The sequence below is a fragment of the Polyodon spathula genome, chromosome 19 (assembly GCF_017654505.1).
Source record: "Polyodon spathula isolate WHYD16114869_AA chromosome 19, ASM1765450v1, whole genome shotgun sequence".
Classification (NCBI taxonomy): Eukaryota; Metazoa; Chordata; class Actinopteri; order Acipenseriformes; family Polyodontidae; genus Polyodon; species Polyodon spathula.
The window spans coordinates 29,382,833-29,398,276 of NC_054552.1; the positions used below are offsets into that span (position 1 = coordinate 29,382,833).

The 15,444-nt window shown below is 35.6% G+C and overlaps 1 protein-coding gene across 3 annotated transcripts; it reads right to left on the bottom strand.

The window, feature by feature from the left end:
* Positions 1 to 3,659: 3,659 nt before the first annotated feature.
* LOC121294754 (insulin gene enhancer protein ISL-3) lies at positions 3,660 to 12,721 on the bottom strand. 3 transcript variants are annotated; one of them, XM_041218821.1, is made up of 6 exons: positions 12,613 to 12,721; positions 11,761 to 11,950; positions 10,492 to 10,754; positions 6,838 to 7,121; positions 5,687 to 5,854; positions 3,660 to 4,344 (listed from the first exon to the last, which is right to left on the bottom strand). In XM_041218821.1, the coding sequence occupies exons 1-6, from the start codon at positions 12,668 to 12,670 to the stop codon at positions 4,228 to 4,230; spliced, it is 1,080 nt and encodes a 359-aa protein (XP_041074755.1). In that variant the 5' UTR covers positions 12,671 to 12,721; the 3' UTR covers positions 3,660 to 4,227. The 3 variants fall into 3 exon arrangements, with proteins under 3 accessions (XP_041074755.1, XP_041074756.1, XP_041074754.1); XM_041218822.1 differs by having other exon boundaries at positions 3,660 to 4,275; positions 6,838 to 7,124; XM_041218820.1 differs by having other exon boundaries at positions 6,838 to 7,124.
* Positions 12,722 to 15,444: the final 2,723 nt, after the last annotated feature.

Genomic DNA, 15,444 nt, shown 5'->3' on the forward strand with positions numbered 1-15,444 from the left:
AATAATAATAATAATAATAATAATAATAACGCGACGAGTATTTTAGAAAAGGTTCAGAACGTCCCAAGTAACCCAGTTTAAATTCGCCCATTCTAGCCAATCTCCCTTTTCATAAACCATTTTCAACAGCCTCCAGACTTTTTCTTATTTTACCCTTAATGTCAAGCACGATCTTAAACTTGTGTGCTATACATAATGTTGTAGATAAGAATGACCTACCACTTCGCATTTATTTTTTTGCATTCCGCAGTGTGGGAGCTTTTGATTCCCAGGTGTATACAAACATCTTGTTTTAATCTTTGCTTTAAAGTCCTTACATGGTTGAGATCTGCGGAGGTGGGTGGAGAGGGGGAGGGGTCAATGTGTAGTATTTTAACTGCCACAATCCACCCTTTTGAGATTTGGGTGACAGAAAAAAAAAAAAAAAAATGACCATTTTTGAAAATCAGGTTATTTTGTCAAATAAATAGCAACGCATGCGTGATTTCGTGGAAGTGTTAAACGAGGTTCCTTTATACCCATATTAACTAGTGTCAGTCATGATAAATTGCGAACGATTAACGCTTATTTGTGAGGAAAACAAGTGCTTCAATAGTTCTTGGTATAGGAAAGTAAACATGCTGTTGCATGTTTCAGCGTGTTTTTATCAGAAATGTAGCACCCCTCCCTGTTTGTATATTGTCATATTCACACATACATTGAATCCCACGTTATCATTGTGTTGACTCTGATGAAATGCAGGCCTAGATAGGACTATAACATAGTCCATGTCTTATAGCCTAAACACCTAAATATGTTCCAGAAACGTTAAATATTATTATTATTATTATTATTATTATTATTATTATTATTATTATTATTATTATTATTATTATTATTATTTATTTATTTATTTATTTATTTATTTATTTATTTTACAAATTACAAACACACATAACTTCAATAATGAAGTCTATCAGCCTGTAGTTTAGGATATGGGTTCGTGTACAGATTTTACAAATAGTTTTATGTAAAATGTCAGAGATTATTCTCATAAACCTAATGGTATATAGGGTAACATTTAAAAAAAAAAATACAGTTCCCTGAATTTATATTAATCAGGAATAGGGTATAGCTCCATGACTCCGCTCTAATAACACTCAAACTCTTAATATTTGTTATTTTTTAAGGGTCTCTGAAAGTTCGAGTTGGGTCAGTCTGTGTGGTGAAGGCGGTAGTAAGAGGCGCCCCGCCTCCTCTCCGCTCTCGTCTCTTATAGCTGAATTGTTTCCTGAAGGCCATGAAAGAATTAAAGTGATCATCTGCCGTTAGAACTTGTGTCTGAATTACTACCGATCATTAACTCATCCTCCCTATAACAAAGCAATCAATTAATCAATCAAAATAAAAGAAAAAATGACAAAATATTATAAATGTGTTTTTATAAGAGAGAGATAGATAGATAGATAGATATCCCTAAAAACAAAGGTCGTTCGTTTATGGCCCTGTTGTTGGAAGCGAACGGGTTAAATAAGTCGTTGAATGAAAACACCAGTCTTAAATTTCCATCTATGCCCCGAAGTCTCCTGGAGATTTCAAGTAACTGTTATTTCCTGCGATCACAAAGCCGACCCTCAGAAACAAATTGTTGAGGTCTGAAATGTCAATCCGGGTTGACCTGGGCATTCTGTGGCCAGCGGCGACTCCCAGCCCGGACCCTGCGATCGAATGGAAATAAACCGTAGACACGCCAGAGTGGGTCTGGGAGATGGACTTCCCTTCAATACAACCTCCTGTGAAAGAAACAAGTGGGTTTGTTGTGGCTTCATTCAGTGTATCGTTTGCAGGTGATGCCAAGCGCAGATAAGAAGCCGCCGATCCTTGTCCGCTGTCTAGACTTGTGACGTAACAAGTGAAACTGGGTCGATCCCATCAAAATCTGCAGAGGCGGCCTGAGGACCAGCTTACCCCCGAATTCATTTTTGTTTGCACCAGCACTTAAAGGGTTAGCCATGCTTAAAACGGATTTACGAATGAAAGGCTTGGACGTGCACTTATGGTTATCCCAGTCTTGTGTGTTGTGGCCAGTACGTTTCTAAATTGACCATGTGTTATTAGTTTGTGTGGGTCTTATTTTAGTTGAGCGTATGTATAAGTTAAAATGTTCCCTTTTTCTAAACAGACATGTATCTTCGTTTTTAAAACATTTCATATGCCACATGTCAAATCAAACTGAATCTTCAAGCAACACGGAATGTGTTACCCAATTGTAAGTCAAATAGTTTTGATGAAAAGTCAGCAATGTGAACCAGGTACGGCATTGTTAAGAAAAATGTATGTTGTAACAGTAAATGAGTTCTTATAGTCACTTCCACCCGCCTTTTAAATGTTTGTTTAACGTTCGACCACTCAAAGAATCGAGATACACCTGATGCAAAACAGCTCCGAAAATAATACCACTGTTAGGAAAAGTTAAAATCCAAATACAAAAAATAGGGAGACAGGGAAATCGTGTTTTAATGCGGTACTAAATATCCATACAGTTATTACTAAAAAGCATGTACTGTAATCCTTTTTAATTTCTCTACACGGCATTTGTAATCGAGTATCCTTGCTTCAAGTTATTACGTTACCTTGTTAATTTATTTCCATACAGGCATAATTCAGCGGTACAGGTTCCAGCTTCTTGTAAGCTGCTGTTCATGACTTATAGACAGTGCAAACTGTTATGCATATTAAAATTTGATAAGAGACAAGTCGTCAGCAAAAGAAAGTGTATCTTAATACTTCCATAAAATATTTCAATAAGTCTGACCACTTCCAGTTGTGTGGAGGAACTGTGTCAAATGAACACGGTAGCGCAGAGGAGTACAATCATTTTAACGGTATAAAACGCATCTGTCTACACCTCTTTGGGTAAAGTGTATTTTATAGATTAATTATGCAGTATCTTCATTCTTTTCCCAGCGCCCTGATCATAATCTTGATGGTCTGGGACAAATCAAACATGTCATGATTGTTCTTACCATGACCTATACGCAAAGATTACCTATATGCAACATTAACACAAATATTACACCAGCATTGCTTGTTTCTTTGTTTTTAAAATTGTCATTTGCTAAATACGTGGCAGTGAGATCCGGGACTATATTCAGAAATAATTTACCACCATGTTAAGTTAACATGTGTTTTAATCTATAAAGAAAATAAAACGTTGCAGTTAAAACGTTTTAAATAAATAACACAGGGAGTTATTTTAGGAGCGTATACGTGCACCTTGTTGTTTCTTGTTAGTTCAGTAACATTAGTATGTTAAAAAAAATAATAATGTAAAAAAAAAAAAAAAACGTGCAAATATAGCTGTAGGCAAATGCGTTGTGGATCTGGCCCACAGTAGCACAGGGAAGGAAAGCATGTAACTATTTTAAATTGTATCTCAATTAAACAAGGTGGGCGGTTTGCCAACAGCTTAATTAACTACTGGGGAGTCTGACTTCCATCTTTCAACGGTGCGTGTTGTAGAATTCAACCCAAACCCATTCGCCCATTGCTAATCTGTTTAATAGAGTTAGAATTGACGGTGCAAAAAGCAGCCGACAGACCCGTGTATGTGAAATCAAGTTTTCCGACAAGAAACAGCATTTACAACGTTTTATTAAAGATCAAATATCAATCCCTGTCGTTCGAAACTGCTGTTATGACAATAAATAACAATAACTTACTTGTGTTCTTTAGAGGCTCAAACAATCTGCCCTCCATCCATAAGATAAAATATTTTACAACAATAGTCTGTTTTACATCATCTCCGTCAATCATGCGAATTAAGACAAACACGGGGAAGGGTTTCTGAAGTCAGGAACGAGCACGGGAGGAACAGAACAGTGTCACGTGTTGAAGCAACAAGACAATGGTCCGAATGACAAGTTTCAGTCGAGATGAGTGACTGGCTCTCCGCCAATTTCAGGAAGGCTGGTTTATACATCCTTCGGAAGAGTTGGATTGTTCCTGTACCGTGGAGTCCAATGAAATTAAACCAAGTTCTAGACAAGGGCATCCCAACAATGCTGGACCGTGTCTCAAGTTTCCAGGACAATGTTCAATGTTATAGTAGCTTTCAAGTCACATCATCTTTGTTTTCCAATGAAAAATATAAACGATTTTGATGTTGCGATGAGCTAAGACTGGTATGTTCTCATGCGGGGCAGTGGGAACATGCTGGCTCCGGAACCTGTTGCTCCTCGCTCGGCCTCACGTCTCCACGGGGCTCGGTACCATGCTGTTCGGAGTGTCTGGTAACTGGGATGACAAAGAAGTCACATCACTGCCAGAAGAATTACCCAAGGAACCGGACTCGGAAAAAGACACCTGGGATGAAAGACACACATTTAATTAAAATGAGAACTAGTCTGTCCACTATCCATACTCAACCATTTTACAACCCCCATCTCGAAATAATTGAATTCAATCTATCTATCTATCTATCTATCTATATATATATATATATATATATATATATATATATATATATATATATATATATATATATATATATATATATATATCATTTTGTTAAAGTTGGCCAGATTAAATAAATAAATAAATTGTTGGACTCGCATAATCAAAACGAATATTAATGACCAGGGTCTTACAAAAAACGTATTAATGAATGTAAATACTAAAGTTATTGGCCCTAATAGCTTTACTTCACGCGCTGGAGCCACATACCTTGTAATAAATGGATACGCGGGCAGACTGATTACTATATGTTTAACACTGTCAAAATACATGCCACTGTACAACTGACTACTCTGCGGTTACTTCACCTTTTTTCTTCTGTAATCACTTATTGAGGAAACACATTGACCCGTATGAAATATTATCACCTGGAAAGCGTTCAGGGTTTTCATTCTGCACCTCATTATGTTAGAACAGTTATACCCGTGCAAGAGTTGCCAAAGCGAAAATAAATAAATAAATAAATAAATAATAAATAATCTGATTTCAGATAATATAAAGGGCAAGTATATTCACGGAGCGTTTAAAAGTGGATGCGCTCCACTTAGTTGGCAAACAAAAAACAAACTGGTAATGTTTCAGAATTACCCGAATACCGAATATGTTATATTTTTAACACTATGTTATTTATTCAGGAAACGTCTCCATTGCGGATTTTTTATTATTATTATTTATTATTTATTATTATTATTATTATTATTATTATTGTTATGTTAATGAGATACATTTGACCTGTAGAAATTTTTCCAAGTAAACGGTATGAAATACATACTTCTCGTACACAGCGCACAGTTTATCTGTGCAAATAGATAAGATGTGTATTACTAACAGACTATGCTAAAACGCTAAGCGCACTGTACTTGATCACTAGTAAATTATACTTGCACTACAGCCACAGCCCATTTCAGAAAATCTGATTTCAGAAGATCTGATTTCAGAAGATCTGATTTCCCAATCTCTGTACACAGCTTCGGAGCAAAACTTTATTAAGACATCCCATTTATATAGAACTTTTTAGGGTTACATTTATAACTTTTAAAAAAGTGCTTTACCCATTATAACCATATAACAAAATTTGTTCCAAAGAAAGTCCAAAGACTACACTGGAATCCATATGTAGCAAGTGGTCGCAAATGTGGAACAAGTGGATGTCAAAAACGAATGGGCTCGGCTCGCTCTCTGTTTGACTTACCAGCTGTTGAAAGGCAGGTTGGTCCAGGTCACTCTGCAAGGCAAATTCACTCAGGGCTTTCCATGGTGGTTGGTAGGTCTGGACCTCCACCGTGTTCCCTTGAACAGCATTGTCATGTCGGATTGGACTGCCAGCTACCAGCGGAGTCCCAGTTAGTCCCTGCAGGCTCTAAGGGAAGCACACCAACAGAAAAAAAATCATGACAAAATTAAACACCTCGACTATTAACACACCAATTGTTATAGAGTCTGAATCACACATAGATCTGGGCATCCCTGCCTACCCTTCACTGTTCATTAAAACATTCAAAGAAGGTGTTAGAGATAAGTAGAATTAGAACGGTTTCAAATGTAACTTCAGGCCTACTTGCTAAGGTCTATCTATTGAGATAGAACACACACACTGTAGGCCTTACGTGTGTACAGTACAGGTGTAGCCTTCCCTTCATGCAGTTTGTTTTGTGGTACCTGTGTGTGCAATGACTTTTGGACTGCAAAGCTACCATTACGCACTGAGCTGAATTCTAATGTCGCACTGCCGATAGAATTTTCATTATCTGCAAATGAAGATACTGTAGGCCTACATTCAACATGAACGTTTTGAATAGGTTATCATCCAGCGAGATATAATTCACAAAGCATAATTTAACTGATTGAGAAACATAAACATAATGGGGCAATCCGGACTCGCTAGAAAGGACTGGAGCCTTTTCATGTCATCTGAGGTCATAGATTAGTTAGGCCTACTTGACATATCTTAGCAATTTTCCTTTTTAAATAAAACCTTTTTAACAATCCCTGTAAAGTCGTTAAGTTTCACAAACTTTAAGCTATAACCTTTAGAGCTGTTTTTTTTTTAAACCAGCAGGTCGTTTCTTCTTTCCAGATAGATAGGGAACATTGAAATGTAGGACTATTCTATAGGCATATTATATATGTGGTTAGCAAATGTATATGCATAAATTATAGAGCTTCCCAACTAAACTTAAACTGCATATGGTATTTGATGTAACGCCTTTGCTGGATGGGAGCATGCATAACATTCATCCTCCCAAGCCTCCTCTCAGCCCCCAGCACCCCCCCACCCTAGCCCATGTAGGCTGCATGCACACCTTGAGTATAATGTCACTGTTTAGCTTTCACAATACCTACAGTTTTGTCGTTCTGCTGTTGCTGCTGGAGTTGCTTCATGAAGATGGATCTCTTCTTGTCTTTGCAGCGTTTGTTCTGAAACCACACTCTGATGACTCTCGGACTCAGGCCAGTCATTTCAACCAGCTGTTCCTTCATAAGGGCGTCTGGCCTCGGGTTGGCATTGTAGCAGGTCCGCAAGGTGTGAAGCTGCTTCTCGTTGAGAACAGTCCGCACACGAGTGGTTTTCTCTGTCTGTTTATGGACGTGTGATCTGAGCGAGGGCTGTCGGGCTGACACCGGGTCTGCTAAAGAGAATTCTTCAGTTACAAAATTTCAAAACAACTCTGTTCCATTTGGGTTGTCCATTGACATTTGTATAGCCTAATATATAAGAATCCTGGCATATAGGCTACATTTCAACAAATCTTCAGCAGACCTTTACAAACAATGCATTAAATAGAGAAAACTGGGCCCTGCACTCCATTGAAAAATGTAAACCTTTTTTATGAGAGCAAAATGTGTGATTGGGGTTTGGGATGTGTGTGTGGTTGGGGTTTGGGGGAGGGGTGTGTGTTTGTGTGTGTGTGTGTGTGTGTGTGTGTGTGTGTGTGTGTGTGTGTGTGTGTGTGTGTGTGTGTGTGTGTGTGTGTGTGTGTGTGTGTGTGTGTGTGTGTGTGTGTGTGTGTGTGTGTGTGTGTGTGTGTGTGTGTTGTGTGTGTGTGTGTGTGTGTGTGTGTGTGTGTGTGTGTGTGTATGTGTGTGTGTGTGTGTGTGTGTGTGTGTGTGTGTGTGTGTGTGTGTGTGTGTGTGTGTGTGTGTGTGTGTGTGTGTGTGTGTGGGTGTGTGTGTGTGTGTGTGTGTGTGTGTGTGTGTGTGTGTGTGTGTGTGTGTGTGTGTGTGTGTGTGTGTGTGTGTTTGGGGTGTGTGTGTGTGTGTGTGTGTGTGTGTGGGTGTGTGTGTGTGTGTGTGTGTGTGGTGTTTGGGGTTTGTGTGTGTGTGTGTGTGTGTGCTTGGGGTTTGGGGTGTGTGTGTGTGTGTGTGTGTGGTGTTTGGGTTTGGGGTGTGTGTGTGTGTGTGCTTGGGGTTTGGGGTGTGAGTGTGGAGGGGGGGGGGGGGGGGGGGGGGGGGGGGGTTGCAGTCCTGGCCTATGCTATTGTTTTGTCTGGCTGGTCACACAGACCCTGCATATCCACTTTCTATATAAACTGTTAATGTATGGTATGCATTACGAAACATTTGGAGCCAATGCTTTTTTTTTTTTTTTTTTTTTTTTTTTTTTTCAAGAAAAATCCTCCATGGAAGATATTAACTGACTTATAGAGTCCAAACTGGTTTCTATTTATAGCAGTACTCACCTACTGTTTGCTAGTAGACTATGGCCCCAATATTAAAACAGTATTTCCAATATTCATCAAATGCACATTTTATAGCCAGACAGAAATCATAAAAATGCATCCACAATGTTTGCACAACATGCAATAAGAATGGGATATAATACATTATTTATAGAATTATAATTCCTAGCCCCTGAATTCTATAACAAAAACAACAGCAGTGAATATGAAGAGATAATACTTTGTTATAAAGAATGACACAAACTTAAGCAATCTTCTGCTGACAAAGAATGCAGTGGGCAGATTAAAAAACCAATCAAAGCAGGCACGCAACACAGCATAAAAAAATATTATACACAGAACTGTTTTGATCTGCACAAAAATACAGAAAAAACTCTGTAATCTTTTTTTCTGTAAATTAATATTGCAAGTTGGCAAATGTAAGTACAATAACCAGTAAAAAAAAAAAAAAAAAAAATGTTTGTGTTACACTGCTAGTCTGTATAAAGTAAACGTTTAAAAACGAATAAACACGAATAAACACAGTAAAAACAATAAATATATATATATCTATATATATATATATATATATATATATCATATATATATATATATATATATATATATATATAAAGAACAACTCTCTCTATTGTTTAAACAAGAATGCTCGGAGTTTCTTTTCTTGTGATCTCTGTATATATATTGAGCCATTTATGACTTAAAGCCAAAAGCATTCAGTTAGACTAGCAAACTCAGATCACTGCACATGCCCGCAGGCGCCTATATAACCTACACGATCAAACGACCAAATGTACCTTGTGACCAGAACCCTTTTTTGTTTTGTTTTTACCGACAACATCGTTGAAATCGAGCTGGTCTTAAAATAAAAGCGCTTCTAAACTGTGATTATAAGAGATTACAACAGCAGACAGTATCAGACCATGTATGGATTAGGATAACTTGGTGATTGTATAGTAATATTGGGGAGATGGGGAACACATACAATGTATATGTTTGGTTATTGTATAATTGAGATATATAAGCGACAACAATGTGTAAAGCTCATCAATCAACTGAAATCATTGTTATCGTAACTGGTGTCGGCTGTTCATGTCCAAGATCTTGAGGAACTGTTACAGAGGTCTACTGCATGGAAAACAAACCGGATTTGTAAGGGTTACACGACATATGTACAAATTAAGATAAAGTGTTCGATTAAGGACAGCGGAGGTTGCAATACAAGCTGTGTTATTCTTAATCAGAGATTTAACAAATGCATGTGTTTTCCTTAATCGAACAAACGAAGTATTTACTGTAACTGTAGGTACCTACAGCCGACATGCCTGCATTTAAACGAGACACGCTGAATGTACTGATACTATACTTACTAAATTACATTATTGAAATAAATAGCACCCATACAGGTCTATAATAGGAAGGGTTTTACACGAATGATGCGTTATTTATTGCATGCAAAAATAACACAATGAATTATTGAACCAGCTTTTTAAAGACATACATTCTCCACGGGTTTTAACATTCTATATCCCAGAACATTTTACAACAGTTTAAATCTAATTAAAAAGGGGGACTTGGACTTCTTTCTCGGGAGTATTTTAAGATAAAGTTATCTACAATTATTTTCTTAGCCTATTGACGAAGAGAAAGTGATGACTGCTGTCATCAAAATGGTCAGTCAGCACGCAAGATTGTTTTTTGTTTTGTTTTTAAACAGCGGGTGCTTATGCAAATGGATTATTTAATAATAATAATGCTAAGTTATTTTTCTTATTGCAATGTACTGACGTTAAAAACACACATTTTAAAAAGTACTAATTGAGACCTTGAAGATTATTGATTTTAAAATATTTTTAAAACATCAGCAATAGGCTACATGTCTTGCTTCTTCACTGAACAATGTTATTCTTCTAACTGTATATATATATATATATCTATTATATATATCTATATATATATATATATATACTATAATATGTGTGTGTGTGTGTGTGTGTGTGTGTGTGTGTGTGTGTGTGTGTGTGTGTGTATATATATATATAGTATGCATTAAAAATGTCTTGGTTCGTTAAAAGTATAGTAATATTATTGATAACTGTACATGCATTGTATATATAACCTATCTGCAGCGCAACGTTTTGATTTTTGTTTTTTTGTTATTTTATTTTAGCGTGTGCAGATTGAAGCTCATTTACTTTTGCATTTAGCAGAACATGTATAAATCTACAAACACGCATTTTCTTACATCAATCCAATTAAAGCGGGTTGTAACATTGTCCTTACTCCTAAGAGTTCCAGAGACAGTATAGCAAAGGTTTACCTGTCATATGAAGAGATCTGTTGGAGTGAATGTGTCCCGGGCTGAGGGGGCTTCCTGCAGAGCTTCTGTCCAGGAGCAGACTGTGATCAGCCCGGCATAGAAGTTCCTCTTCCCGCAGGGAGAACTCGTCCCCGGGCAGGAGCTGTCTGCTGCAAACCGAGCACCTGAAGCATTCGATGTGATACACGTTGTCTCGAGCTCGCATTACCAGGTCACTGCTGCTGAAACCAGCGTTGCATTTTGCGCATTTTATACCGAACAACCTGAAAAAAAAAAAAAAAAAAACATTAAAAACTGTGGTTCATTACACAACTTTAAGACACTATTGCAATATTTAAAAAATGCTGGCAAAAAAGCAAAAATAACTGTGTATAGTAACTGTGTATACAGATGTCTACAGCTTATATATATATATATAATATATAGATATATATATATATATATATATATATATATATATATATATATATATTTTTTTTTGTTTTTAATATATATATATATCAAATAAATATACCTTATATGGAAAAAGGAATTATAACAATATTGTAGCCATCACCATTATTGGCCTATAGAAATACATCCGGAAATCTCCCTGTAGGCCTATAGATATATATATATATATTTAACAAATTAATTGTGAAATTCGACACTATATGCTTTATTGTAAGATGTTCATTCTACACTGATACTAAAAAAAAAAAAAAAAAAAAAAAAAAAAAAACTTTTGTAAAAACTATTGCGGTGGTCTGAACCTTTTTGTTTGTTTTATGCATTACAAATATACAATCCATATACCGAATGACAGCATATCATATTTATCGATAATGCAGAGTATTATGATTAACACTGCACATTTTTTTATAATGCTATTTATTTTGTGCAGTTTTGAAAACTAATTATGTTTTTGATAAGTTTAATTCAACATGCTATAAAAAATATAATGCATTTTAGAATAATTATAGATGCTGTTTATCCTAACATCACATTTTAAACACAAATATGTATTTTTCTTTAATCATTTGAAGTTAAGGAATAGTGTATATGAAGATGTGAATATATCTTAATATGCTTTACAGTATTTTTTTCAGATAATACATGATTTACAAACATAAATTATAACATTTTTCTCCGTAAAAAGAGTCCGCAATATGGGACGCTGATATACGCGGTCCTATACTTCATTCTACTTGTTTTATCAGGCCTGGGACTGATCCTCTCTAATTGCCATGAGCGTTCTCACAAGCTGGTGTTTGTTGTTAAAATTCTCACCTGACATAATCTCTCTTGCAGTATGTTTTGCCGTCCCTGACGAAGCAAGTGCACGACTCGTCCAGGTACTGGCTGCACTCTGCGCACTTTAAACAGGCAGCATGCCACTCCAAGTCCGGGGAGACCCTCAAGATGTATTGGTCATGGATCTGACTTCCACAGCCCACACACATGGCAATTCCAGACTTCTCTAACAAGAGCAGGTTAAATGTCACTATATTTTGAAAGCATTTTTATCTGCCCGCTTCTTCTTTGCATACTGTAATCGTGCGTATAAAGGTCAAAATAGTTTGATAATAAATTTGATAATTTTGGATATAGTCTTTTTTTTTTGTTGTTGTTCTATGCATTTATGTGTGTTTATAGGAAACATTATTGCTGACATACAAAATCATGTAAAACGATGTGTACAATATTCCATCTTCACAATGCTATGAATCCAACCTCCCCACTATAGAGCACACAGTACCGGTATATCTCTCTTTATTTATGAAGGCACCTACAACGTTGTCATTGAGAAAAATATATTTTTGTAATACATTTAGATATGGAAAGTGTTTTTACATTGCAGTTTGGCAAATAAAAATGTAGGCTGGTGTACATCCTACTGTTCAGAATATAAATAATAAAATACATTTAATAAAATAGATTAAACACTGTTGGTTTGTAATAAATAGCAAATGCTAACTGCAACTACGCTTGGTGCGTGCGTTTGGGAACGCGAACACACAGCGCTTTGTATTGTAGCAGGTAGTAGTTTACCAGAATTCATATTCTGAAGCGTGCAATTAAAATAATAAAACACACACTGTAAATAGATAATCATTTTGACAAATACAAAGGTGTACTTACTTTTGGAATGATCCCCCATATCACCCAAGAAAGAAGAGTTGAAAATGATATCCACCATACAGGACGGGTGAAGGAGTGTGTAATGTATAAAAACAAGTAGAAAGCTGGCTGCCCAGTCCCTTGCTCACTGAGGACTTCTATCCCAAGACTAGAGTGAGTGGGTGTCTGCAAGGTCCCACACGCAGCGTGACGTCACGCGCAAGCTGGGACCCGGGCACGTCAACTGGGAGCAAAAAGAAGACCTGTGAAGTTATTGGTGAAGGGAGGACAATGGATCGAATACACTCAGTTCAACAAATCCGACTTTTCAAAAGAGCAGCCATCCTATAGGAATATATAATACATGTAGGAAGAAGAAACGTATTGCAACTAGATTGGACTATACTTAGGGCTAAATACATAGCCTACTGTTAAAAAACGAATGCATTATAATATGGTTGTGTGTGTGTGTGTGTATATATATATATATATATATATATATATATATATATGTGTGTGTGTGTGTTATAGCCTACAATAGCGGCTATACATTAAATTTGGATTTATGAAAAAAAAAATCACCATATTGAACGAGATGAAAGTCGTGTATACTAATTTCATGTTTAAGTAGTAGCTAAATTATTTTATTTAAAAAAAAAAAATCATAAACGTGTAATCACTGCCGAACAAAGAGTTATTTTATTCCAGTCGATGAAAATGTATTCTTGTATTATATGACGCTTTTTTTTTTTTTTTTTTGCCTGTTTTGCCTTGGATAAAGGCGTCTGCCAAATACATACAGAATTTACATATGATAACATGCGAATTAAACAAACAATGATTGGCCTACAATAATTGATTATATTTTCAACAATGCTGACAATAACGGAAAATCTAAATCATGATTTTTTTTTTTTTTTTTTTTTTTTTTCCTGAACATGACAAAATACAAAGAGAAAAACACCAGACACGTGGTCCCCCCAAAAATCGAACTCAGTCAAGTTCAGTTTTATTCAGCATTAGTAAAATGAAATGAATATCCGGTCCGACCTAATGATGCTAATATGACAATTAAAATAGTTTTCCTTATATTTTTATATTTAAAAATATATAGCCTATATAGTTTAAAATCTTTAATGTATTTTTTTTTTTTGTTTATTGTAACCTCTCTCGCTATTTAAACCGAATCTCTCTCTCCCCTCTCTCTCTCTCCTCTCCCCTCTCTCCTCCTCTCCTTGGCTATCTCTCTCTCTCTCTCTCTCTCTCTCTCTCTCTCTCTCTCTCTCTATATATATATATATATATATATATATATATATATATATATATATATATATATATATATATATATATATACACACACACACACACACACACACACACACATATATATATATATATATATATATATATATATATATATATATATATATATATATATATATATATATATATAATTTTCTGTGATTTCGGAGTTGAAAAAATAAAAACAAGGTTAAATTGATTTCCCAATTTTCTCGTAATTATCGGGTTAATAAAGTTGGGTCAAATACGCAGTTTGCCGACGTCTATTCGCTTTGAATGCTACAAGCCTGTAATAGCCGGAGGATTGACGAATAGGGTTATGGTGAAGGAACAGTTGATGACTAATTAATTATTTACATTAATGTATCTGGAATGTGCTGGAATAAATAGATATTTTCACAATGTCAGTGGGAGACATTTTTGTTAAAGGTCTTGTTCGCAACGTTGGTGATGTTGTGTTGAATTCGTTTACACGTTGTTATGAATCAATGTCTGAAACTAACAACAACAAAAAATTTGTTTGGTTTTGGTTTAAATTTTTGAGCAGAATCTGGAGTTCTACTCGAAAAGAGTGACCTCTACTGGACAAATTCACAATTACCGCAAAATGGTATTATTAAACTCCAGTAGCCGACAACATAAACCTGTTTTACAAATACACGTATCTCTGAATGATGTGCTTGGATTGAGGATTTTTTAAATACTAATCTGCTGCCAATGCTACTTGTTCGGAAAAAAAGTGACGTTTTCTATCTCGTGCCCCCGAAATCGACATATTCATGTGATTTGATTTGATTACTTTGCGTCCTGGGCGATAGGTTTATTTGCTATAAGTGATTTATGGTTTACAGCACACAACTCTGAACATCATACCGGTAAGATGGTATGGCTATAGGCTTTACAAGTGTAGAATAACGCCAGGATACAATGTAGTCGCTGCGCTGCTTTGTGAAACAAAACAAAAACACTGTAACATTGCATCACTGACGTGACTATATGGTTCAGTAACACAGATAATACATTGCATATACGGTACATTTTATACTAGGGATATCAAAAGGAGGAAATGGACATCATGTTAAAATCTTCATCCAAGCCTGACTGGTATTTTATATAAAATACAGGTAATGTATACCTACGTGACAGTAATTTAAACTATGTTTATAAATAAACCGAGTATATTAAGTAGGAAATATGAACGTATCTGTATTTAAACATGTATATCAGAAGAAGAAGAAGAAAAAAAAAAAAACTTAAAACCTTCGATTATCAAAAAGTTTTAAAATGATTTTTAGATTTAGTAGTTACAATCTCAACCAACAAATTGTAGAATCTAATTATCTTGAATGACAAAGGCAGACATACCCTCTACAGGTGTAGGAAATTACACCTTTTGATATTTGGCCAAGATCAGTTAGATATTTTTAAGTTAACTGAAACAATAAAATAAAATAAAATAAAATAAAACTATTTATCACAGTGAAGCGAACTATATCAAACTTATTTTAAAAAATAATGTCAAGTCTTGCTTTAAAAATATATTGATAG

Coding starts and splice junctions, on each gene's coding strand:
- LOC121294754 (XM_041218820.1), bottom strand. CDS start 12,670: ATGGTGGATATCATTTTCAACTCTTCTTTCTTGGGTGATATGGGGGAT. Junction 10,755..11,760: donor TGCAAGAGAGATTATGTCAG/GTGAGAATTTTA, acceptor TTTTTTTTTCAG/GTTGTTCGGTATAAAATGCG. Junction 7,125..10,491: donor CAGATCTCTTCATATGACAG/GTAAACCTTTGC, acceptor AATTCTCTTTAG/CAGACCCGGTGTCAGCCCGA.